The sequence below is a fragment of the Myodes glareolus genome, chromosome 8, assembly GCF_982192425.1.
Source record: "Myodes glareolus chromosome 8, mMyoGla1.1, whole genome shotgun sequence".
Classification (NCBI taxonomy): Eukaryota; Metazoa; Chordata; class Mammalia; order Rodentia; family Cricetidae; genus Myodes; species Myodes glareolus.
Window position 1 is genome coordinate 2259634 of NC_142033.1, and position 26843 is coordinate 2286476.

The window sequence follows — 26843 nt, forward strand, 5'->3', positions numbered from 1 at the left end:
AGCATAACCTCAGGCGCCCTGGCAGTTCTCACCATCACAGCGAATTTGACTCCAGTAGTCCATATGACAAATTCCCTTTCTATCTGCTTGCTAATGAGGCCAAAATACTGATGTAGGGGTAGGGAGATCGGTTGACTGTATTTGAGAATTTATCACATGGGGTAACATGCTGGCAATTCTAATAATTCATTTAGTCTCTGTGTGTATGTGTATGCATATGCATGCATGTTCATGTGTGTCGGTTATACTAGCCCATGTGCGTATACATGCCTGTGGGAGTCAGAGGATAATCTTGGTACTAGGGTTCAGACACTTTGTACTTTTTGTCTGAGACAGGCTTTCTCATTGACCTGGGACTTTACCCACTAGATCAGGCCAGCTGGTCACCGCCCCGCTCTGTCTCGATGGGATTGCAAGGGCTCTCCTCCATACTTGGTTTTTCATTTGGATTTTGGGAATCCAACCTCGGGACCTCATGCATGCAAAGCAAGTGCTTTATTGGTGGGGCTCTTGCTCCTCTGAGTCTGGTGCTTCACACCAAGGAATTGTGAACCAGGGGAAACCGCAAGCTTTCCCAGGGCTACCCTGGAACTTCCGGGAGTCCCAGTGCTGTTGGGGAAGAGGTGAGGAGAGACTTGTCAGAGTGTCCTGCCTGGTGCCGTCAGGGTCCCTAGGCTGGTTCTAGCTGGCAGCAGGATGGCGTTCTGGACAGAGCAGCAAACCGGACCCTTGGGATCTGTCAGACCGTGGGCATGGGAATCACAAGCTGGTTGTAGAAAAGCCTGCACTGGCGGTAGCTACCTTGATTCTGAATGCGAGTCGGAGAAACTACATAGATTCATTCATTTGGTGAGCAGGGAGTGACAGCATCCTTACTCAAACAGGCTGGTTTTCAACATTTTGATGTTGTATACTGTTGTTGTTGTAAATAGGAGTGGCTGAAAATGTGACCCTGGGGGATTCAAGGCTTTGCTCTGCTCTGTGCAGATTCTGTTTCCCAGTGTCCCTGATCATTCTGCAAACATCTATCAAGGACCAGAAACACACAGAAATGCCTAGAGAGGGGAGGGTAACCGGTCCTCTGTGTCCCCTCTTGTTCATCCTTTGGTCCCTTCCATGGGGAGAGGAAATAGCAGTCCATTTCGATTGGCTACTTTGGTAATAGCAGTTTTAAGAAAGATTTGGGACAGGAAATTAAAGCTCTTGAGAAACAGGTGGTCTGGGGACAACTGCTGGGTTGTATTATTCTCGTTTCCCGGGGACTCTATCCAGCTACCACTGGTAATGGCTGTGTTTTGTGTTTAACTAGCTTGTCAGTAAGTCAGGGACATAGACTGAGAATAGAAACCAGCACCATCCCAAGCTCTAACTGCCAGCCCATGTCCGCCCCGGTTCTGTGGCTCTGGCTGTTGTGTCTCCAAGCCTTAAATGCTAACCACACGCCTAGCATTGCCCGTCACCTCCAGAGCCCCCACTGCAAAATGCGTCCTTCCTTGGTCATCTGAGACCTTCCGCGATGGCACCGTGAGGTGTGGTGGAGGACACAGCTCTGCCTTGATACGGCATCTTTATTTGAATACACAAGGGGACCAGTGCGCTCCAGTTTTAATGGGGAGGGCAAAATGACTTTTCAAGTTTGCTTTGAAAGTGTTTTGAGACAAGTGCAGCAAGGATGGACAAACTAGGTCCTTCTGTTGTGTTTTCTGTTCTTTATGTCACTTGCATTCTCTGACCCAGTGCTGAAATTGAAAAGAGATGCTGCCTCTACTCCTAACTCTGTGAATGCTTCCTGACCAGAAAGGGAAGAAGACATACGTGTGTGTGTGTGGGGGGGGGGATTGAAGGGGGACTGTGGCAGGAATGTTTTATACTAAGTGGTGTCTAGCATGTGCAAGGTCCTAGGTTCCCCATCCAGCACTCAGTTCTCATATACCTCAAGTCAGGATAAATATGCTATTTTGAACATTTGATCGATTTGGCTCCCTCCTGTACTTCCTGCAGAGTACAGATCAACACCATCGCAAATGAGAGAATGAAGCCTCGTGATCCAGGCAGAGCCAAGGTGCGATGCTAAGTATTCTCACAACTGCATTTTGTGTGTGTGTATTCAGATAGGTCTCTCTTTAGCTCAGGGCAGCCTGGGATTTGTGGCAATCCTCCTGCCTCAGCCTGCCAAGGGGATAGGACTACAGGTGTTGGGCACCATGCCTGCCAGCTAAGACTCCAGCTCTGGAGGACTGTAGACCAGAGAGGAAGAGGGAGTTGGGCTGAAGCTTTCAAGACAACAGAAAGGTGTGGTGGGACAGGGATGTCGTGGGGCGGGGACACCCGATGACCGAGTTCTGCGTCCTAGAGGGACGCTGGAGTTGTTTCTGTGGTACTGTCCTGAAGCGAGACCACCAGAGCAGAAGCTAATCCAGCAACACTGGCTTGGTCTGAATTGCTTGTACCGTACAGGAGAGCACGTGTTTTAGGTTTTCATGGCAAAAGTTCAATGACCAGGAAACCTGGGGTGTAGCTCAGTTGGCAGAGTGCTCTCCTAGCATGCGTGAAGCTCATGGATTCAGGTGCCAGCACTGAAGAGTGGCGCATTGTAACACATGCCTGTGTTCCTAGCACTTGGAAGGTGGAGGCAGGGCTATGGGTCATCCGTGGCTACATAGTGAGATCAGGCTAGCCCTGGGCTACATGAGATCCTGTCTCAAATACACACACACTCACACACATGTGTACACACGCATGCGCGCACCCCAACATACATGCCCCCACATATACATGTGCACACATGCATGTAGCCCCAACATACATGCCTCCCCCACATACATGTGCACACATGCATGTAATGTGGAAGGACATAGAACAAAGTCATACTTCATTTCCCAGTTCACCTCTGGCATCAGTGGCTCCTATCTTAGGAAAATGCTGTTTATAATTAGTTATTCATTCTATCATTTTTCTGTTTATATATATATGTATAATTATAAAGATTTAAGAAATCAATTTTTCTTTTTCTTTATTTCTTGTGCATGTGTGTATGCGTGTGCGCATGTGTGTATGTGCACATGTGTGTATGTGTGTGCACGCGTGTGTGTGCATGTGTGTATGCATGCTTGTGTATGTGTGTGTGCATGTGTGCATCCATGTGCATGTGTGTATGCATGTGTGCATGCATGAGTGCATCTGCACATGTATGTGCATGTGTGCATGCATGCGTGCATCTGTACATGTGTGTGCATGTGTGTGTGCATACATGCGTCTGTACATGTGTGTGCATGTTTGGTTTGAGCCAGGGTCTGACGCCGTATCCTGGGATGGCCTAAGGCTCACTCTGCAGCCCACATTGGTCTCAGACTGGTCATAACCCTGCTGCCTTGGTTTTCTGAGAACTGGAATTACAGATCATGCATCATAGCAGCCGGTTATTCTTTATGTGTTTTTCTATAGCTAAAAATTTCACATCATTGAGACACTTCTATGAGTGTATACCACTGACAGTGCAGCGTATGTATTTCATGGTCCTAGGTGTGACATCGCTGAGGGATATTTAGGTTTCTTCCCAGTGTTTTTGTAAATACTATGGGAGTTGTGGCCCTACAACAGCTTTGCAATTACATTGTGAAGTGATCAGGTGGTATGCTTACAGTTTGCCAATTATCAGATGGCTTATAATATGGTGCAGTACTTTTACAGGGAGGCTAGGCAGCTCATCTGATGCCAGAACTGGGATTAAATGTCCTTTATTATTGAGGGACCATGCTCTCCAAAAAGTATGAATGAGCAGGGTGATAGCTCTCCAGTGACTAAGCACCTGTGGTGTTACTAGGTACTCACTTAGACATTCTTTTGTGATATTACCATCTTGTGTGATGTCACTACTATAAACTGGTACTTGAAACTCAGACTCAGAAAGGCCATGACCTTCATCAGGTGATGCAACTTTCTGGAAGTCAGTTTCAGATTCCAAACACCTGGGCCAGCCCTTGCAGCACACACTTACAGACCTAGTGTTAGGAAGGCTGGAGCAGCAGGCTGTGGAGTTCAAGGCCTCTTGGCACTGCCTAGCAAGGCAATACCACAAACATACAAAAAACACGTGGAACCCAAGTCAACAGCAAGAAGATCCTGCTTCTCATCTTTCACGGACAGTGTTTTTGTTCCTCGTTGTTCTTGGTCAGCCTGTTCTCTTAGGGAGTTTAAGGAGAAAGTACTGAAATCAGAGTCAGAAAATAAGTAGAGAAAGCCGTAATAAGTGACCCTGTAGCTGAAGGTGGAGATTGTGTTGAAGCCTCCCGTCTTGTCACTAGACCCAGAGGTGTGCTGGTGACTCTGGAATCTGAGCATAGAGAGACCTTGGTATCCAGCAGAGGCACCCTGCCATTTTAATTGGGAGAGTCGGTGTCATTCTGAGAATCCAGTCACCCGTGGAGACAGCCCATTCCTAGTGGCCGCTGAAAGCGATTACAGCTTTTAACAGAGGAACATGAACAGCAGTGTTGGAATCAACACTACTCCATGTCAAGAGACCTGTGTCCAGAGGATGTAATTTTAGTAAAATAATTCAAATTATAAAATAAGCCATCAGATGTGTTTGAAAAAGAAAGCTAATGTAGATTGAAGTTTCTGTCACACCTCATGCTGGCCCCCATTTTTAGCTGGAGGTTTCTTTCCCACATGCCAGTTCGCGAATAACCACTCTGAGGTTATTAATTACAAATGGTTTGACCTATTAGCTCAGGCTTATTATTAACTAGGTCTTGTAACTGAAATTAACCCATTTCTATTAGTCTATATTTTACCATGAGGCTCGTGGCTTGTTACCTCATGGCTTGCTTCTCCTCTGATTGCTGGAGGACTCATCTTGTTTCTCCCTGTATCTTTGCTTGGATTTCCCACCTGGCTCTATTCTGCCTGGCTATTGGCCAAATCAGCTTCTTTATTAACCAATGGTAATAAAACATATTCGCAGCATACAGAAGGGCATCCCACATCAAGCTAAGAAAATCTATGGTACAAAATGAAAGCAACCCCCTCAAGACTAAAGCTTTTAGTTGCTAATAGGATACATAATATTTGAGTGAACATGTCAAAGGCAGAGGGCATGGCTCAGGGCTTACCTAGAATGTAAGGTAATTAAATGCAAGGCCTTAGGTTCAATCCCAAGTATTATGGAGAGAGGGTAGGTGCATGTCAGTTTGATATATGTATGTATGTATGTATGTATGTATGTGTGTGTGTATATACATACATACACACACATATATACACACACATATATATATATACACACATACATATATACACACACACACATTTTAATAGCTGTGCAGTCATATGTGTGACTCTGCGGTGCTTATTCACAAGTGAGGAGCATAAGTCAGAATTTACATTAAATGTCCAGTATGCATACACACTAAAACCCCCACAAGCATGCGTGGAATTACATCCCTGATTATTCCTCTGACCACATTTCTTCCCTGCTTCCCTAAACACATACTTTGGACACCTCTGTAAAGAAATACAGTATCTCAGCCTCACATAGACCCACTGGGAGCATACTCAATTGACCCACACCTCTGAGCAGCGTAGAAACCTGGGATGAGGTTGTACAAGTCTGCAGGGGAATCCTGAATGCTCATTTCTGGTCATGGCCATGTGTAATGAAAACAGCAAGCAAGGAGGCGTGTGCAGAGTCAGCTCTCCTGTGTCTTCTGGCTCAGTTTTCCTGCTCTCCTCAACTTTAATAAAAACCACAGAGAGAGGGCTGGGGAGATGGCCCAGCAGGTAGAGGGGTTGCTCTGCAAGCCCGGCAACCCGAGTTTGACCTCCCCTGAGCCCACACAAAGGTGAAAGGAGAGCACCAAGCCACATGTCCTCTGATTGCCGTCTGCGTATGTGCGCGCACACACAGTAATGAACCATAAAGAAGTTTCTAAAATGAGAAAGAAACAGGGTCGAGGATATGGCTCTATGGATAAAGTATGTGTTGTGCAAATGTGAGGAACAGAGTTCCGGTCCCTGGCACCTCAGTAAATGCCAGGTGGGTGTGGGGGCTGAATGCTTCAGGGATGGAGGCTGGCTGAATGCTTTGGCTTCCAGTAGAAGGGCCTGCCTCAGTATGTAAGGTGCAGAGCCACTAAGAGGACACCTGACATCCCCCTCCATGTTCACCTTTAATACACACATAAACACACACACACACACACACACACACACACACACACACACACACACACACGATAAAGAAAGAACCGGGTGTTCTGGCAAATCAAGAGTCAGAGGCAGCAGCATTGCCAGAAGTTTGAGACCAGGCTTTTATTTCTCTGCTACTCACTCTATTAAAAAAAAAATACAGTTGAGATTTCTTTTTGTTTTAGTGTGGCAGAGAGAAAGAATATTATGCTTAAATCCAGGCCTGCAGATTGCTTCCAGCCACATGCCTTAGTGTTTGGAAATAAAAGGGTTTTTAGCCCTTCATAAGAAGCAGACATCAAAGAGCGCTCTCTCTCTCTCTCTCTCTCTCTCTCTCGCTCCTGTTTCTTATCTTCTCTTTTTAGAACCATCAGCACAAGGAAATCATGTGCTACAATAAGGATTTGTGGAAGCATATTTGTTAAAATGCAGAAAGAGGAAAAACTTAATGTGCTAAGCCTTTTCTATGAACAGTGTGGGAATCTGAGTTTCTATAGCATGGTTTGAAGCTTCATGGGTGACAGGCTCATTCAGACATCCTTGGTGCATACATAATGCAAAGGCCCAAGACAGATCTGAATATCAAAGCCAGTCACATTTCCCCCTTGTTATCAGTACTATCCTTCACAAAATACTGATTAAAAATGAAGGCCATTTCCACATTCCCGTTTTTTAGTTTACTTGCCTCATGGTACGCCATGTCACGGCTGAGCTGGGGCCCTCATTCCAGAAAGCACACTTCCTTTCTGGTTGGAAATTATCCATATTTTGTTTGACCTTCAGAAGACTTGTGGCCTTACTGGAGGGCATGCCAAAGTTTGTCCTGGCAAGGCCGGGGCTGTCGGAGGCTTGTCTCCATGGGGACTGCTTTACAGAGCCGTTAGAAGCAGTGGGCGGAAGGTGGCTGAAGTAATCCAGGCTTTCCAGTCCTTTCCAGCCAAAAAAATCGAGGGTGGTTTTAAGATGGGCAGTATTTTCAATCCCTGCCCCAGAGTTCCTGTTTGTCTGAACCTTTGAGGACTTTGCCAAGGTTAGGGTGTTCTTTGCGACTGGCCTTGGCAGGAAGAGGGCATCGTGTCCCGTTTGTCACTGTGTGAATGGCTGTAATCCTCTAAAGTCTGTCAACTGCAGAGCTTGGAAAACGGGTCCCGTGCCTTTTGAGCAGCGTGTTCTGGGTTCCTCATAAAGATGTCGTCAGCTGAGGGTGTAGCTCATGCTAGCTCTTGCCTAGCTTGCTGCTTGAATGCTTGTGTTCGGTCTCAAGTCCGGTTCCCAGAATCTACATAGGAAGTCAGACATGATGGTGCGTGCTGGGGAGACAGATAATGGGTTACTGAGGCTCACTGCTCTGTCAGCCTGGCCTGATGATAGGCTCCAGGTCCTAATGACACACCCTGCCTCAGAACAAAAAATAAAAACCGGAACATAACAAAATGGAACAAACCCAAACCCCAAACCAAGGTGAATGGCTCCTGTAGAATGACACCTAAGACTGACTTCTGGTCTCTGTTTCCATGTACACGTATGTGCATGTATATCACACACATTCACATGTACACACATACACATACATACATGTATGTACACACACACACAAACACGTAAATGCTCACATGCACACACCTTGGTTTGATCATCAACACCGCAAAATACAACAAATTAATAAGCCCTTATAAAATACTGTCAGATTGTTAGGTGGCTAGAGATGGCTGCCATGGCCTCTTCCCTCCTATTCTTCAAGTACAGAAGAGGCCAAGGCACAAGATAGGGTCCAAAGTCCTTACTCTAAGCCGGGCAGTGGTGGTGCACACCTTTAATCCCAGCACTCGGGAGGCAGAGGCAGATGGATTTCTGTGAGTTCTAGGCCAGCCTGGTCTACAGAGCGAGTTCCAGGACAGCTATAACACAGAGAAAACCTGTCTCAAAACTGTAGTTGTGGAGATGAAGATACTAAATACTTGGGGACTAGATAAATCACACATGGTAACATTAAGATGTTTGCTTTAATAAGAATATCCATTATATGAGAGTAATTAAAAATAATCATTTCATATAGTCAAGCTTTCAGATTCATTTGGGGAAGGGGAAGTAAGTACTTTATATCACACTTACATAAATAGATATAAACAAATTTAATGTTTCATGTCACCTTTGATGTACTTGAACCTTACTGTGTGGGTCCAAAGTTTCATCTGAGCCCAGTGAATGGGAGTCACACTTCTCTCATAAGGTTGGAAAGGCTCTACAAAATCCTCCTGTGGGGTCAGTGACAATACAGACATCTGCCAATCCAGATGATTCTGCAAGGATTCTGATCTTATATCTGTGTATCCACCACCTTGTTTGGCTGCTGGTTGACTGTGTGTTTTCTGTCTGTTGTCAGTCACAAGGGGTATAAAAATATGCCCGGTGGCATTTGTGCAGTCCAGCTTCATGCCCATCACAGGTGAGATGACAGGATTGGGGAGGGAAACCCCAGAATCCATATAAATGATGTTGTTTCTGCAATCAGAAGGCAGACATGGGATCCCTGGGGCAAGCTGGCTAGTATGGTTAGCTATCGTGGTGAATTCTGGGCTCAAATGAGAGACCCTGTGTCTGTGAAGAGACACCATGACCACAACACCTCTTATAAGAAAGCATTTAGCTGGGGTTGCTCACTTACAGTCTTAGACATTCAGCCCATTATCAGCATTGCGGGGAGCATGGCAGAATGCAGGCAGACATGGTGCGGGCTACATCCTGATCAGAAGGCAGCAGGAAGTGGACTGGGGCACTGGGTGTGGCTTGGGCATAGAAGAGACCTCAGAGCCCACCCCCACAATGACATACTTCCTCCAACAAGGCCACACCCACTCCAGTAAAGTCACGCCTCCTAATATTGCCACTCCCTATGAGCCAATTACCTTCAAACTACCACCCCCTGCCTTAGTGAACACAGTGGGTAACAACAAAGCAAGATTCCCCATATCAACTTCCACATTCATGTGCCCCACACATGTGAACACGCATATACATATGCACGTACAACACACGTGCACACACATGCGCGCGCGTGCACACACACACACACAGAGGAAAAACGTTTTGCCGCTGACAAAGCAGGACTGGTAAGCTAGGAAAAATAACCAAGGAAAATGAGTAGAAAGAAAGATGCATGCTTTGATAATCTTGGCCAAATGTTTTTTCAAAGCCAACCTCAGATTTAAAGTATTATCCAGATGTAGTCTTTGGCCTCCAGGCGTTTTCTGATAGGAATCCAGCCTTGAGGGGAACTTGGGCGCAGGCTGTTTTCTCTTCCTTTTAGTTACTAAATGGCTGACCTGCTCTCTTTCTGTTTTCTGTTTTCTCCTCTTGTCCCCTTCCGTCTCTTTCTTCATGAGCTGCTGTTTATTCTGGAATGCTGGACACCCACATTTAGAAATTAGGGTTTGTGCGCCTCTGTCTTGACCAGGAATGGGGAAAATATGATCTGATGTCCTAATCCACAAGTTTCAGTAGACTCAGGGGGCTTCTAATCCACAGCCCTGTGCCCAGAATTCCAATCTATAAAGCTTTGGTTCGCTGGTAATTAATAGCCTTCCAGGCTCACTCTGTGGAGGCTTTCCCACCCTGTCTTCATTGGCTACTCTCTCATCCTATTTAAGAGGAATCTTTTATTGTTAGCTAGCATTAGGCTATACGCCGTTAAAACCCAGATTTTCTGTTTTTGTTTTGTTTTTAGTGCTGGGATCAAGCCAGAGCCTTGTACATCTTAGATAGATGCTTTATGTACAGTCTCAAAGTTCAGATTTCTTACTGGGCAGCTCTGACTCATTAATCTCTTACAGATATCTTTCTTTTAAATTTACAGAATTCTTTGATGCCCAGAACTTTAGTCCATTTCTGCAAGGCAGGTAGTCTTTGCTCCAAGGCAAAACTCAAGTAAAGGAAATAAAATCCGGGTGAGGCAGCTTGTGTGTTGGGGCGGGGCGGGGGAGGGTGGATCTGCACCCCAGTCTTCAGACTCCCAAGTTCAGCCTTTCTCACTTGGTTCTCGTCCTGTGTTGTCGTCTTCTCCTTTGGAGAGTAAAACAGGGTAGAAGGATAAATGAGATATTCTATTGTGTTTTCATATGTGAGTATTATAGTTCGGTTTGTGTCAAATTTTCCAGTTAGTTTTGAAAAACTTTTAAGCTCACAATCTTATTTGTCTTGACAACCTCCCTAGGGTCACAAGGACATTTATTATCCTTATTCTTAAAAAGGAAATACAGGGCTGAGGGCATGGCCCAGTTGGTAAAGTACCTGCCTAGCATGCACGGAGGCCCAGGTTTGATCCCTAGAATCCGCACCACATTGATTGTGCCTGTCACTCTGCTAAAGATCATGGCTTCAGAACTACCTGTTTTTAAATTGTTCATAGTATAATAGTTCTTCGGAGCTGGGGTTGCTGAGAAACAACTCTGGGTGGGAGTCATTTTCAGTATGGAGAGGTGGTGACCATAGACGGCTATGGTGTCGACTCAAGCCTGGGTACTGTTTGCTTCTCTGTGTGCCTGTTTCCTGTGCTGACTTGTTCATTCCAATGCATTTAGATAGAAAAACAATATAATTCTGTTTTGGCTTCTAATACACTTTTTAGTGTTTTCTGGAAGTTTCTCACTTATTGTCTTTCATATTCCAAGGTTTTATTATGACTCATTTTGGCTGCAGAGTAATAGAAGAGTGGCCCCCTTGGGGTCTAGAGAGATGGCTCGGCAGTTAAGAGCACTGACTGCCCTTGCAGAGGACTTGGGTTCAGTTTCTAGCACCTACAGCCCCTGTAATTCCAGTTCCAGGGATTCTGACTCCCTCTTCTGGCCCCTGAGGGTACTGCACACATGTGATACACATACATGCATAGAAACATGCATACACATAATAAAAGGAAAAAAATGAAGGAGTACTCCCCTTTGAAGATTGTAGGAAATAATCTAAGGAATTACATCTTTGAAACACAAACATCTTTATTAATTTTCTCTAAGTGTTGAGATCTGTTTCTTAGTTATGATCAAGACATGCCTGATATTCTGAATGAGAGAAGTTAAGATGCCAAGAGTTAAGTGAGCATAGTTAATTTTTTTTTCTTTCTTTGCTCAAATGTGTAGTTTTACTATAAACTACTGAAAATTTCCTGTTCTGGCTTGATTTAAAAAAAACCACTTCCATTCACTGTTTCTGTGTAACTTCCTGTGCCTTTTATCGTAGAGAAGATTGAATTACAAGTTGCCATTTAGCAGAGAGACTGCGTGTTTTAGAAAGGCACTTGAGAAGTAGATCTTCTTGAGTCTGCCTGTGTGTGTCCTGAGACCCCTGATCCTCTTGCGGGAAGACTTGGGCACTCAGCACTGTAATTTGGTTTTTAAAAGTTGCAGGAGTATTGCACTGGAGAAGGTGTTCTGCATGGCATTGTCTGTGTTTTCTTCATGAAATGGCACTTTGTGGCCTGTAGTCCTTCCTGGACTACTTGGCACATGGCAACCGTTTGTATAGAGAGTACTGGCTGAAGGATCTCTTCTTTACGATGGTCCCTGCCAGTGCTGGTCTGCGTGAAGATGGAAGGAGTAGTGAATCCTGATTCCTGGGAGGAGCTGCAGAGGATTAATTTTGCTCCTGGTGCTAAAATTGCAGTTAATATGGAGTATCAGTTACTTCTGTCAAGATAAAATACCTGGAAAAGCAACTCGAGGAAGGAAAGTTTCTTTTTGTTCACTGTTCAAGAGGACAGTTCATCAAGGTGGGAAAACCTGGCAGCAGGGGTGTGAGGCCTTCTGGTCACACTGTGGCAGAAGTCCAGAAGTGGAGAGATGGATGCTGGAACTCAGCTCACTTTCTTCTTGTATCCGGTCCAGGACCCCATTCCCCGGAGTGGTGACATCCACGGTCAGGGTGGGTCTAACCCTCTCTAGAATCTCTGTCACAGACTTGCCCAGAGTTTTGCTTCCTAGGTCATTCTAGACCCTGTCAAGTTGATAAACAATACTAACCCCCACGTCTGGGAGGTGTCAGTTCAATATGCTCGTCATCCCACCGAGGTGTTTGGGGGAGGAAACCAAGAGAACCTGGGGGTAAGGCAGCCACAGGAACTTTATCAGCCCTACGTATCCATTTAGGTTGAAGGTCTCCGAACAATAGGAACATAAATGGTCTTTAAATGCCATCTTGTTGTGGACTAAATTTCCAACAGTCTGCCCTTCCTACGTGAGCTCACTTTCTTTGGCTTTCTATTCAGACTCGGGGAGTGTGGGCCTAGGGTCCTTCATGTTATCTAATTCCGTGTTAGTTTTAAAGATGTTTCTTGCATCATGAAAGAACCTGTAATGTTTTAGTGAGTTAGAAGGAAAACAGATGTCAAAAATCCAAATGGGCCATTGTGTAAACAGACAGGGAGCGACCGTCTATCCCTGGCTAGGGTGAGCTCACTAACACCGAGTGTCTATCCCTGGCTAGGGTGAGCTCACTAACACCGAGTGTCTAGCCCTGGCTAGGGTGAGCTCACTAACACCGAGTGTCTAGCCCTGGCTAGGGTGAGCTCACTAACACCGAGTGTGAGAAGGAATGAGCTTGAGGTGGACACAGGCCTTGATCCAGAGCTAGAAAGACCTTCAGAAGTATGAAAAGTGCAGGCAGAGCTGTAAGTACATAAATACAGGGCCAATCTAGTGGAGATGGAAACGGAAATATCAGGGCTGGCGGGAGGACTCAGAGGGTAAAAGCTGCACAAGCCTGATGACCAAGTTTGATTTCTGAAACCCATGGTAAGAGGAGCGTACTGACGCCTGAAAGTTGTCCTTTGACCCCCACATGTGTGCTGTGATACGTGCATGCAGGAATGTGCGTGTGCATGCGCGCGCGCGCACACACACGTAAATACAAATTACAAAATAAGGGGCTGGAGAGAAAGGATCTGCCTCTGGTTCTCAGCAACTCCATGGTGCCTCACAACCACCTGTAACTCCAGTTCACGGGTGTGTGACACCCTCTGCTGTCCAGCCTGAGCACTGCACACATGGGCACATACAGACATGCAGGCAAGCACACATACACATAAACACATGAAACAAAGATAAATAAATATTTCTAAAAAAAACCCTCAAAACAACGAGCCCACCTTTAACAAACTATAATTAGTATGTATAATGGTAGACTTGAATTAATTCAGAAAAATTCAAATAAGTGATTTTCAGTATGCTCAGAATACTTACGATGGCCAGAAAGTAATTATGCATTTGTATGTGTTTGGTAATTTTCCATTTAAAACATTGCCAAAGTTACTTTAGTAAGATTCAGCTGAGGGTGGGGCTTGCTTGTGTGGACTAACTCATTAAGCAGTGAGTTTGAGTAGTGAGATATTGTTGTGTGGTGGGGAGTAGCAAGAGTGATATGAAAGACTGAGAGAAGGAATTGATAATTATTTCAAATATAAATATCACCTCATGGTCCTTTTCTGTTTGAATCTTGCAAACAAAGCCCCTGTGCTGTAGGATTTGATGTGCAAAGCATTTTGGTTTCAGGCCGGACCATTTAGAAGTCTGTGTGTGAGTTCCCACTGGCAGAGTGGCTTCCCCGCTCCACTCAGGAGGAAAAGACAGGAGCTACTTGATCCAGAGTGGAAAAACACTGAAGCAAACTTCCCCGCAAATAACACCCACAGGTTCTAGAAAAACAGAATTGCTTTGACTGATGTGACACACTTCAAAATAAATCCCAAAGAGCAGCTCCAGCCTGCCGCGGCCTGGCAGCCTCTCTTGAAAGGGTGCTTTGTCTGGGCAGGTGTACATGCGGCTTGCTACCACGTGTGGTGTTGCACGCGCGTGCTCAGTAGCTGCTCTGTGGGACGGGTACTGGCTTTATCTCATGTTTAAATTTGGGGGAAGATCTTTTTTAAAACCACAAGACAGAAATCTCTGTGAAGCGACTCTTGAAGCCTCCGCTCCTTTGCAGTGTGACTGTAGGGTCTCTTAGATTCAAATCTAGGAAGACTATTCTCCTGACCTAAGAACGTGTTTATTTATTTATTTTATGAGATCTACGTAAGCATTATATGTTCAGGTAATGCTGGTTAACAGTTAAGTGCTGAGTTTGACTTCTTCAGATAGGTTCTTAACAGGATTCCTCTTTTGCCAGCGTTGACTTTGAATTGGTCGGCAGCTGAAGTGGGCTTTCTGGGAATTTTTGCTATTGTTATGAGCCCTCTGATTTCTTCTATAGGAATAAGTACATGAACAATGAAAAATATGCATATTGGCATGATGTTTTAACTAGCTCACACCGGGGCCTGCTTAGGCCAGTGTGATACATGGCCTGGCAGATGATGTCTGAAAAATAGGATGGGTTTGGAAGGCTGCTCTGCTGGCTGGTGTGTAGAAGTCCTTTAAACCCACAGGACAGCAATGAGGTCACTAGGCAGCCTGGCGTCCGAGGCTCCCTGGGCTCTTCTGTCCCGTGCTTGCTATGGCAGAAGGAGGCTCAGCTGGATCAGGAAGCGTTTTTCCTTGGAGCATATCCCAAACTTGGACTGTATGGTCCTGGTGGTTACAGCCGTGTAATAGCCGGAGCCTGTTCATCCCATTGTGTGGATGGAGAGATGACAAGGGGTGGTTAAATAACTGCTCGAAGTCATATGAGCTAAAATGGGGCAGGGTTGAGATTTAAATGTAAGGGTGTAGCAGATCCATCACTCAGCAAGACCTTGGGAACGCCTGCCGCATCTTAAGCGTACCACCTAGCAATGCAGAAGAGAGCAAGCAAAAGGATTGTGGTTCTTGCCTTCGTGGATGTACAGAGAAGGAGAGCAAGTGCCCTGCCCCATTCCCTCTCTTCTTTTGAGACAAGGTTTCATTACATAGCACGGCTAACCTGGAACTCACTACGTAGACCAGGCTGGCCTCCAACTCCCAGCAATCCACCTGTCTCTGCCTCCTGAGTGCTGGGATTAACGGCATGTGCCAACGCGCCCAGCTCAGACAGTAGATTTCTAAGGGCTGGCCTTTGCTATAAAGGAACACTCTAATAATAGGTGAACAGGCTTAAGGACTGTCTGAATTGAACGTGCCGTTGACTGTGCTTCAGGACCTACCTTAATGAGCTGGGAGTGGCCCTGCTGTGTCTCCAAGATCCTTGGTGTCCACAGAGAAGTTCTGTGACACTTGAGCCCAGAGCTTCCATGAACTGTGGGAAGTCCAACTCCCCTAGAGCCGTAAACTTTGCCCTACAGACCGCGGACTGTCGGCATCCCTGTACAGAACACCCCCCCCCCCCCCAGCAGAGACGAGAAGACGAGGCGATTCAGACTAATCTCTATGGGGTTTGACTTGCACAGCACGCCAGGTAATTTGCTGTTGGAGTTAAGCATTTCCTTCATCTGTGAACAATCAATTGTTGACTGCCCAGATTGTATATAAAAGCCTTCAAGTAAACGTGCTTTAGTTCAGGCCCTGCTTGGTGTACATGGCTGTAATTAGCCATGTATCCCATGGCCAACCCAAAAGTTGGTAGACATTTCTTTTCAAATCTTCCTCTTGTCTGTAATCAGGACTGGTGGTTTCAGGTGACGATTCAAGTCTTTAACAGTGTGTTTTCCCTCTTCCATCCTTCCTGTCCCCACCCCCGCCCTGTATCTTATACCACTCACTGTCTGCCCGGCACACAGCATGGCAGACTGCTTCCCAGTGTAGAGCAAGCCGCACCCCAGAGTTCTGCTTGTGTCCGGTTCTTGCTGTGTCCCTCACTTCCTTTTCTTAATTATCAGACACCAATTAGATCTGAAAACTGAAAGATAAGAGCAGTGGCTCAGTGCTCGCACAGAGTTTGAGATTCAACTCCCACTGCCAGGGTGGCAGGAAGAAAATGAGCTTTGTGATTATCCTGGGTATGACAAGGCCTGGGTGGTGACCTGGGATTGTCACAGAGTTCGTCACATGGATAACTGGAGGGCGATATTAAAAGTTTAGAGCAATTAAACATTTGTCATCACCAAAGAGTTTATTTTCCTTCAGTCATTTTATATTCCAGACTCAAGCAGGAGAGGAAAAGGCTTTAAATCTTAAATTTTATGTATTATTATTAGTAGTAGTATGCATGTATGGGTGTGCGGGGGTTGGGCGGGGGAGGGGTTCACAGTGCAGTGGTGAATGGCAGCTTGCAGAAGCTGGTTCTCTCCTTCCACTGTGTCCCCATGTTGAACGCAATCATCAGGTTTGTAGGGCAAACTCTTGCCTCCCAAGCCATCGCTCCAGCCCCGACAGTCTGTTCCTCTTACCCTCTAAGCCTTCATATTTGCCTTGGTCTCTGTGCCAAGCCATGTGGACAAGGCCATTGGTGAGTTCTCATCTCATAAACGGCCATTGCAGGCTGGGCCCCTTCCACTTCGGTCTCCTTAAGGTTAAGTCAGAAGAGCAAGGACATGGTATCCTCCTGTAAATGGGAGATCGGCTGAAGCTTGGCCTGCTGGAGCGAGGTAACCCTCGCCAGAGTCCTCAGGAGGTGTGGGCCTGGCCCACTGTTCCTTTCTGGGTTGCACTCCCAGAGTGCATTCAGGGAACAGGAAATTTTACTCTAACTTTGTGTGGCTTAATTTGAAGTCTTCACACTGTAATTCTTAGAAACACTTTGGGGTAGTAGTAGCTGGCAAGGAGCAAAAGGAGTCTTATCTTAGACACCAATTTACGAAGAATTCTAAAGGCCATCGAGAGAAGTTTATCAATGGGGGAAATTCATTCATTCATTTCTCCTTCCCCAGGGGAATTTATGTCTCTATGATCACTTGAAATCTGTACAGTGTTTTACATATTACATACGCCTTCTTTTAGCCATAGGTCAAGCCTGTAAGGGCATAAGAGAGAATGTGGGAAGCTTACCAGGTCACAGTTGGAGGCTGGAGCCCAGGGGCAGAGTACTACTTCCCTAGCAGATGTTAGGTTTAGGGTTTTATTCCTCATATAGCACAGGCATAACGTGACAGTCACCACCAAGAGATCCAACGTCAAAGGGCCAAGAAGTTGGACTTGGCACCAACTGGGGCCAAGCACCTCACGCTTCTTTACTGCAGTGCTTAATGTATATATGTGTGTGTGTGTATACATATATATATATATATATATGTGTGTGTGTATATATGTGTGTATACACACATACACACACACACACACATACACACCTCTAAACCCCTAGGGGCTTCTCTTGATGTCAGTAGGCACTGTGGAACATAACCCTCTGACCTCTCTTCCTCCTAGATCCCCTCTGAGGACACTTGTAAGGAGTAGCCTCTTGGTCAGGTAGAAGAGCCGTGCCGCCTCTACAGCTTGGCAATTTCCCAACTCTGAGAACTTATGTTCCCAGTGAAGTTCTGCCCTTTGTTTCTGTTTGAACATTTCAAAGCACAGTTTGAACACAGGAAATTCTTCAACATGGTTGCACCCATGATTTCAGCACAACAGTATACAAATGTGCACTGACTTCCAGCCCAACAAACTGGCATTTGACTCCTTGGAGGAAGGTTGGTATTGTCAAGAGGAAGCTTAGATTCTGACACTCATGTGGAGGGCACAAGGAGCCCTGAGAAGCGGAGCCAAAGACGTGGGCTCTTTCCCACCAAGAAATCCACATTTCAGGTTTAAGACTTTATCAGAATTTCTTATCAGAAATAAACTTCAGATTCTAACTAAGTCTTATTGTCGAAAACTCAAGTGAAAACTGTGGCTGAGGCCCTCTTCGAGACTTTAAAGCCCGTTCGTTCCCCAGCTCCATCCTCCAGGGACCTTAGAGCCAATGAATTGTAACTTAAGATGCACAAACATTAGCTCATGTTGTGTACTGGCCAGAGGCTCTGGGGCCTAGGGCCTTCCAGGTGTTTCTTCTCTTTGAGCTTTATTTGTGCATCATATCCTGGTATTTGTGCCATTCCTTCTCCCAGGGCTCAGTGAGAGGCAGGCTGTTCTGTTGGCTGAGAAAACATCCCGGGCGCCCCTTTCTCACCGACTCTGGCATCCCCAGTGGGTAGAAGGGGTTTTCTGCTCAGGGATAGAATAGGCCTTACAGTGCCCAGTCCCACAGTCTGTGGGAGTTTGTCCCTCTTCGAAGTTGATAGCATTGCAGAATCCCCTAGGGTACAGTAACACAAACTCTTATTAGCCAATGGTGTCGTTGCAATAAAAAACCTCCCCACTGCAATGTCCTGGTCCCAGGCTATAATGTTACCCTTAATTCCCATTGCATCTTTACCACTTTTATTACAGCTGAACACACGTTTCTCATTAGTGCCCTGGGCGATATGGGGACTCAGAATACTGGAAACTGTGTAGAATAGGTACCAGATGTCTGCATCAGTTTTCTGGTCGGGATTTAAGATGCTCTACATCACTGAGTTGATGTGAGAACAACTTTCTGTCCCCTCCTCCAAGCAATACCCTCCCCTCTGTATCTGACCCCATGTTCCGTGAAGTGGAACAGCAATGATGTCTTTGGGGGACAGGTAGATTAGATGTAGTGTGTGCAGCAAACACATCTGTTCCCAAAAGCTTCATCTGCGTTCTGTCAAGGCTGGGCACTGGCCCCCAGCCAGCGTGGAACTCAGCCTGGAATTCTGGGTAAAGCATATAACGAAGGAGCAAGTCCATTTGTATTTTTCTCTGTGAGTAGAACTGGGGATCTAGATATTGATGGGCTAGTCAGAGCTTATGTAGTTTCCCGTGTGTCCAGATAATCAATCACTAACTGCAAAAGACCAGGAGGAGATTTGGTCAAATGAGAAAGGAGCTGATGGTCCCTTCCTCAGTGAGGCCATGGAGTCTTTAACTTTAGTGGCTGAGTACAAATATGAACTGGGCAGTTTGGGTTTTTATCGATTTTCATCATGGTATCTTGTGAGATGCGAACACATGTTTGTGCTTGGCTTGTGTGTCTGTTGACAGAGTCCTCAGTAAAGGACTGTGAAGCAAAGTCGAGTAGGTGCTTTGTTGTTACGGGAGAGGCGGTCTCCTCAGCCCACTCCTGCTATCGGCTGGTGGAGGGTGACTTTTGATCAGAAAAGCACCCTCTCTGTGCCCAGTTCCATCACTCCCAAGCCAGAATTTTAGCTACATCGTCCCAGCTGTATGACAGGGATGAGAAACAGTACACCTAGGGTGTGTGACCCAGAGCTGGTACATGCTAGCCTTCCGCAGGGGAGCTCGTCGTGGGGTCTGTCACACAAGGCAGCAGCGCTGGGCACTAAGTGTCTCACAGCGTCACTGTAGGGGAGGCTGCTCGGTGAAGGGGGCTGATGCGGGGATGGTCTTGTCAGTATGACTGTGGTGTGCTCTACATGGGGGGGATGATGCATGGGTCCAAGTCAGCCTCAGGGCAGGAAGAAAGAGGTCCTTTCGAGCAGGACACTGTGTCCAGTAAGATTTGAGGAGGCTGTAGTTTCTAAAGAGCCATCAGAGAAGGATCAACTCAACTTATGCTTGGAGTCCACAGGAAATTTAGATGTTTTTGGGGGCAGGGCAGGAGGGATCACTCAGGGCAAAGCAACAGGAAGTCCAGGCAAAGGGGAGGTTGGCTCTGGAGGGGATCTCTGAACACATTAATGCCAGGAACTTGGCATCTTGCAACTATTTTCTTATAGTGGAAAAAGTTAGATTTATTCTACCCACTTATAAAAGTTTCTGTGAGGATTCAGACCAAGTATCTGTAAGATGATTCTAGTCATGCAGTAGTAGGGTAAGGGGACGGCCTGTTTGCTTGTTTGTTTGTTTATATCAGGCAGTCTTGTGTTGTAGCCAAAGTCGGCCTGGGACTTGCTATGTGGCCAAGGATTACTTTGAATTTCTGATCCTTCCGTCTCTGTTTCCCGAATGCAGGGGTTATAGGCATTAACCACCAAACCTAATTCTTAGGTGCTAAGTGGGCGAGCATTCTACCAAGACAAGTCCCAGGCCCTTTTCTGCTTTTTTTTTCAATAGTACAGGTGTTTATGGATGCAGAGAACAGCAGTCTGTGTCCACGTTACCTCTCAAGGTGATGAAGGAGCCTTTGTTCCTGCTCACTGGTCTATGATTACAGGGACAAGATTATATAGGAAGGGGAGGATTATGGGTTTCTAGCTGGGGCCACAAGAGAAGCTCATGGCTTGTGGAGAAGCTGCCCAGATCACAGTGCAGCACAGAGAAGCTCATGGCGTGTGGAGAAGCTGCCCAGATCACAGTGCAGCACAGAGAAGCTCATGGCTTGTGGAGAAGCTGCCCAGATCACAGTGCAGTGCAGAGCTTCCGAGTGCGTTGGCCTGGCGGCTGGAGGTGTTGCACCCCAGTCGGGGGGTGGCTAGAAAAGAAACTGTCACTGCCCCCCGAGACACATGCGGTGGGATCCGTAGAGTGGACTGTACTCTTTCCAGATGGAGTCTGCTCTGGAGTGTAGCAGGCTGCAGTGTGTGGGCAGGCTGAAGGGGACCTCCACCACTGTGTATCACATCTGCGGTCCAGTCAGCAGGAAGAAGGGAAAGCCAGGACACATCTCCTTCCTTTTGTAAGGACTCTTCTTGGAAGGAGCTATGCATGCAGCCATTGGTTACTTCTCAGAACTTGGTCACATGACCGTGCAGAGCTGCAAATGGGGCTGGGACAGGAGCCTCCATTTGAGATGACCCTGTGCCTAACAGCTCAAGAGAGAACAGTTGGTGTTGGGAGACTGCTAGTAGCAGGTGCCTGAGCCAGGAGAGTGGATAAACCATAGTGAGCAAGTGGTGGGGGATGAGGCTGGGCCGTGAGGCTAGGCTAAGTCTGGTCGGACTTTGTAAGCCCTGGGGTGGTCTGGGGCTTCACCTGGAGAGTGAGAATTTAGGAAGCCCTTTTAAAAAGGACACCACCACATTGACAGTCTTGAAATCTTTGTTTTCTTTCCGTCCTCTCTCTGGGTTTTGGTTTAGCCCTTGGTACATGCTGTACTCTGCACATTTACCCAGCTATTTCTCTATGGTGAGTTCCTGGAGAAAAGTCACCGGGTGAGAGGAAATGGTTTTTGCTCTCTCACCCAGTCTGTGGTTTCTGGAGGTGGTCCCGGCCTTATAGCTTTTTATAAGCATCCCCTCCCTCTCAGTGTTTTAAAAAAATGAAGCATTTCAACATAAAAAGATGTTGAAACTGTGTTTGCTGCAGATCCAGATTCCACAATGGGCATCCTGCAATAGTTGCTTTATCAGATTTATGCATGCCTGTCCATCAGGACATCTTCATTTTGGATGCATTTCAGAGTAAGTTACAAACCTCAGGATCCCATACCACCTACGCCTATGATGGGTTTTGTTTGTTTGTTTTTGTTTGTTTTATTCCCTCAGACTGTGTGGGCACAGCCCAGTCTTGCTCCTCAGACTGCTGTTGGCCAGAGGCAGGTCCTCCCCTGAGGACTTAGGTGACCTTAGAGCAGACACATACATGTGGGGAAGCATCCTTTTTACCTAAGATGGGGAGGGTACCACCTCCACATGCTGGGCAGCATCTGGCATTGCCCAGCAGAGTGGGAGCTGGCTAAACAGGGATTCCTATATAATCATTATTGTATTTCCTATATCTGTCTGACAGTAGATTGAGCTGCTGAAGACATTTTATATAATCTTTAAGATTTGTTAGCTCTATTTTTGTGTGTACACAGATGTGTGTGTGGAGGTGAGAGGCCAATACCAGGTCTCTTCCTCATCACTCCTCCACATTATGTTTGAGGTGGAGTCTCTCACTGGCCCCAGAGCTCTTTAGCTGGGTTGGTTGGCCAGCGAGCTCTGGAGATCTGCTTGGCTTGTCTCCCTGGTAGCTACAGTTACTTTCTACCATACGCGACTTTTATGCAAGTGCTGGGGATCAGGGTCTAGGTCTCCCTCTCAGGGCAGGCACTTTACCAACCGAACCATCTTCCCAGTCTTCTTATGCTTCGCAGTGGTGACAAATAATCACTCATATACACGCATTATTTGTACTTTTCATTTGATTTTTAGTGTACATCTAGTCATAGACTGTGGGTTTCTTTTTTGTTTCTATTTTCCAAGCTTGTGGGGAAGAACATATGGTGAACAACCACAAAACTCCAGTGTGTCGAGAACACACTATACTGTGCCAGTCGGTTTTCTGTCGCTGTAACTAAATGCCCAGGGCGTGACTGAGGGGAAGAAAGGTTTGCGGTTGATGAACCATTTCAGGGGGAAGGGCCTGGAAGTCCGTACCCCACTTCCTGGGCCTCCAGTGACTGCCTTGCCCTATGCCCATCTCCTAAAAATGTGGTCACTACTCCGTAGCTCAGGAAGAGACAGCCGCCATGCCAGGACCTGGGCCTCAAGAGTGCATTTAAGATCTAGAACACAGCACAGAGTATACTTAGACAAGGACTGCAGAGGGATCTTAGAAAGGGCAGTTGTCCCGCTGTGTGATTTCCCTAGACTGTGTGCGTCTTCCATTTGACCTTGGGCTGGAGCTGTACCCAAAGCAAGAGCAGTGGGCTCTTCCTGGGAGAATCTAGGGAGTGATGATGGCCTTGCAGAGGAAAGACACGTCGAGCAGATTGCAGGCCCCTTCGTAGATGTGTTTTGGGTCAAATGACGGACCATATTTCTATGGTATTTAATTTGCAATCATTGTAAATTCATGGCAAAAGGCTCTGAAACCATCTTGGTTCCCAAGCACAGTGGTTATTGTATCATCTACGTCTCCAGAATCGGGGAACAGACTTTCTCTGAGGCTTCCCCACAGTTTCACCCCCCACCATTGCTATGGTGCTCTTCCTTCACCACCTCCGGCCTCTCTGCAAGCAGCTGGTCACCGTCCAGCAATAGAGTGGCAGCAATTGTTTGAATAGGCACATGCTTCAATTTCAGACCAGATTGCTATTATCAACCTAGATAATTTCTGTGAGTCCCGAAATAGACGTGGCCCAGTAGGTGGGGTGCCTGTTTATGACATAGCATTGGGGTATGGCAGTGGCTTGTCCAGAATTTCAAGTGGTGTTTGTTTGAGACTGAGTCTGCAGTTCTAAAGAATGTGTTTGTTACTTAGAAAGCAGGAGGAATTCAGCGGAATACGCCCAGGACTTTGATCTGGGTCCCCTTAGCAAAGGTTGAAGCTTGGTGGCGCCCTGTGGCCACAGTCCCAGAAGCTCATTGGAGGGGCCAGTGAAGAATTCTAGGCACCTCTGCCGCCTGATGCGTCTTTGGGACACACTGACAAACATGGATTAAAAAGGACAGGGAGACTAGGAATTTATTGCAAAAGAAGAAAATTCACAGGGATGTGATAAATCAAAAATCCAGAAACATCTGTTCCACTTTGGAGGGAGGGAGATTGTGGGTCTGGGAAATCCGAGGGTTTGAAAATGATTTTTAGGAGAGCACAGTGGGCTTGGAGAACAAGAGGGCAGAGGGTGGATACACAGGGATGACAAAGGTTTCAATGATCCTCTCTGGAATATTGAATGGGACATGGACAGGTATGTTGACACACTGCATTCTCTCAGCCTGCCATGAGCTCAGTTAGTGGAAGTCCTGGGGTGTGACTAGAGGGGGATTGTTTTCTTCTCTGGGGTCCAGACTTTAAACCCACACAAAAGCACCAGAGGGAAGTCAGACATCCGTGGCTCTCAGAATTCCTTTCATTTCAAACAGCTAGCGTACCAAGATGGTGTATTTTGGGAGTGACAATTCCTGGGTCCCCCAGTATCTCATTTATTCCTCCCAGATGTTTATCAACATGGGATGAAGCTGAGAGGTAGAGGAACTGCAGCTCATGTCACTGTAGCAACCCATTTCTCATTTCCCTTGTAGCTAATTCCTTCAGGCAAGAGGTGGAGGGGAGAGGAAGGGGGAGGGAGGGAGGGAGGAAATGAATGGATATATGAATATGAGTCTCCAGGCCAGGCGCTAGAGTGGGGTCCTGAAAGCCTAGTGATGGGTGTGAATTGTTGACTGTGTAGCAGGCGTATTCACCGGTAGTCACTGTGGTAAATGGAACAGAAGAAATGAGCTAATAGATTATGGGGGGTGTGAAGAGGTGAGGGACGGAACAGGACCTGCTTCAGCTTGTGGGTGAGGCTGGAGCTGAAGAGTTTGGGTGACTGAGACAAACTGAAGTAAAGGCAGGGAGTTGAGAATCTTCCTGCCGCAACCGGTGATCTCCCACCAAGATGGGAGTGAGGTTGGAAGGTTGGGAAGCTAGATCAAGCCAGGCCTGATTGTGCGCCCTGCGAAGGGGCTCAGGCTTTGCTCAGTTCTCAGAGTGATGGGCATCTGAGATAGGGAGGGCAGGCGTCTCCGTGTGAACAACTGTAGATTTGGGCTCCCTAGGTTAGACGGACTCCCTTGCTATAGAGCTGGCTTGGGGAGCTTGAAGGGTGCAGCCTTCTTAATTTAGGGGGCAGTTGGGAATTAGAGGCAGAGAGGAGTGGATGGATGGTTTAGAATCGAAAGTTTGGTTGGCTTGAGGAATGGAAAACGAGGTTGCAGGAGCCAACTATGACCAGAGTTCTATGTTTCTGATTTGTAGCTCTGCTCAGACTCTGCCTGTTGAGGGACAGTTTTCCTCACCTCTGCCCCAAACTTGGCTGTGCATGTCTGGCTTCAAATTCCTCTTCTTAACACATTTTGTTTTGTATCATTCCTAATAAACAAAAACTCTTAAAAGGTATCAGAGTATTCAGGGGAGTGTGTATGCAATTTTAGGTCTTTAATATTATTTGTGTATAGTATTATTTGGACTTTAAATAATTTATTTCAACAATCTCAGTCTTTCTTCCAAGAGAGGAAATAAAAACACAAATGTCAAATAGACATTTCATCCGAAGGGTATCTTTCATCCGAAGGGATACATTGGTGACCGTGAGCCTAAAGAGAATTTAGAAATCAAAATTATGCCAAAAAAGAAAAAGATCGGGATTTCAGATGACGAGTTCTGAAAACAACTGAGTCGCAAGGGCTTCTCAGCTGGGTTAGCAGCAAATCCATCACCCACAGTGTCTCTACTCTTGCTGAACAGGTCATGTCTGTGATTCCGTTCACAGGTCCAGAGCCCAGCACCCCGTGTGAGCTGTCACCGATCAACGCCTCTCATCCTGTCCAGGCCTTAATGGAGAGTTTCACCGTTCTGTCTGGCTGCGCCAGCAGAGGCACAACCGGGCTGCCCCAAGAGGTTCACGTCCTAAACCTCCGCATTGCGAACCAGGGAGCAGGGTGGCTGCAGAGGGAGGTAAGTGTGTGTGTTGCCATCGGAGCCAGAGACAGCTCTGAGAGTGCATTCTATGCTTCTGTCTTGGGTCTTGAGGATCAGAACTCAAGTCATTAACCTTGTAATGAAAGCCCTGCGGCCTGCTGTGCTGTCTCATTGGCCCATTTACCTAAGATTTTAAATTGTCTTTTCATCTTTACACATGACCCTCCTTTCTTCTCGCCCAACTGTATCTTATGAACGTACTGCTACCGAAAGATGAGTCAGAAAAAACTCTAGAACAAAGGCAGTACCCTGAGGGTAGCTCTTATTGTCAATGAGGTACCTTCTCCAAGATGGCGGTCTTGGTGGTCATGGAGAAGATTGGGGAGCAAGCTCATGATTGTTCAGTGTTTGCTCTGGGCTGAGGACGGTTGGAAACGGTGCACTGGCTTGGCGTCCCTTCATTCTGTGCATTTTACAGGTCAGCCTACAGGTGAGAGAACACAAGTTTCAGGGGCAAATGATCCATTCTTTCCCATGATTCATCTATAGCTTAGACCGTGGATTAATGGTCTCCTTGTCACTCTTAAGAGGATGGGTTTTCCCACAAAAACAACACACAGTTGTCATTTTTAGTTTCTGTGTCCGCAATGTTATCAGGCAAGGATTGTCTCCCTAGGGAAAATGCATCCGCAGTAACTCCCAATGATGGTGGTGTTTAGGAAGACAGCTGTAAAATGGAATTTTTCTTTCAGTTTTTTTCTTGATCAGGAAAGTGAATTCTACATCTGCTTGTCTATGTGCTGCGGGCATCTCCTTGCCTTTTGGGGTCTGTGGGGTAGCACAGGCATGGAATTCTACTAGGAAAAACAGAACTGACTTAATCTGATGGAAGTGTGCAGTGTTGGCTCATTTCAAAGTCAGGGCATCTAGCCCTCTCCAGCTCCATTGGAAATTATTGTCAAGCCTCTTGGTGGCTTGCCACTGTGGCTGCAACGCATTTTTCAGGTCAGATTTCTTTATCCCAGTAATGTGTCTTTAATTCTCAGCGTATGTGGGAGAGTTTGCGGTACGAGGGGAGTGGGGGGTCGGAAATACAGCCCCTGTGAGGCCTTGCTGACTCCAGCAGTTCCTCGGCGTAGCAATTACTCATTTTATATATGCTTCTCTCCGAGGGAGTGAGGAGGAAAAAGAAAGTCCGGGCTGTTGCAGGAATGTCAACAACCAAAAATTCTTAGTGTTAAATCGTGCGATACTTCTGCGGACTCCGAAGGTGGATTTGATGAGATTGCCACAGCAAAAGAGAAAAAGACTTCAGGGAAGGACATTCCAGAGCGTGGCAGTGCGGAGGTTGTGTGGCTAGCCAGGGGCCTGGCGAGTCCACTGAGAGGGCTTGTGCAGGGCAGCCCCAAACCATGCTCCGGCCAGGCCTGTGCAGCCAGTGCACACATGCTCTGTGGCCCGGATGTAAAGGCA

General features: G+C 46.6%; 1 protein-coding gene across 3 annotated transcripts in view; it reads left to right on the forward strand.

The window, feature by feature from the left end:
• Tgfbr3 (transforming growth factor beta receptor 3) overlaps nucleotides 1–26843 on the forward strand; it is a 186701-nt gene that overhangs the window by 50192 nt on the left and 109666 nt on the right. For all 3 annotated transcript variants that reach the window (XM_085691529.2, XM_048447105.3, XM_085691528.2), the window contains one exon: nucleotides 25222–25406. In XM_085691529.2, coding sequence (XP_085547655.2) covers nucleotides 25222–25406 — 185 coding nt within the window. The remainder of the gene's footprint in view (nucleotides 1–25221; nucleotides 25407–26843) is intronic.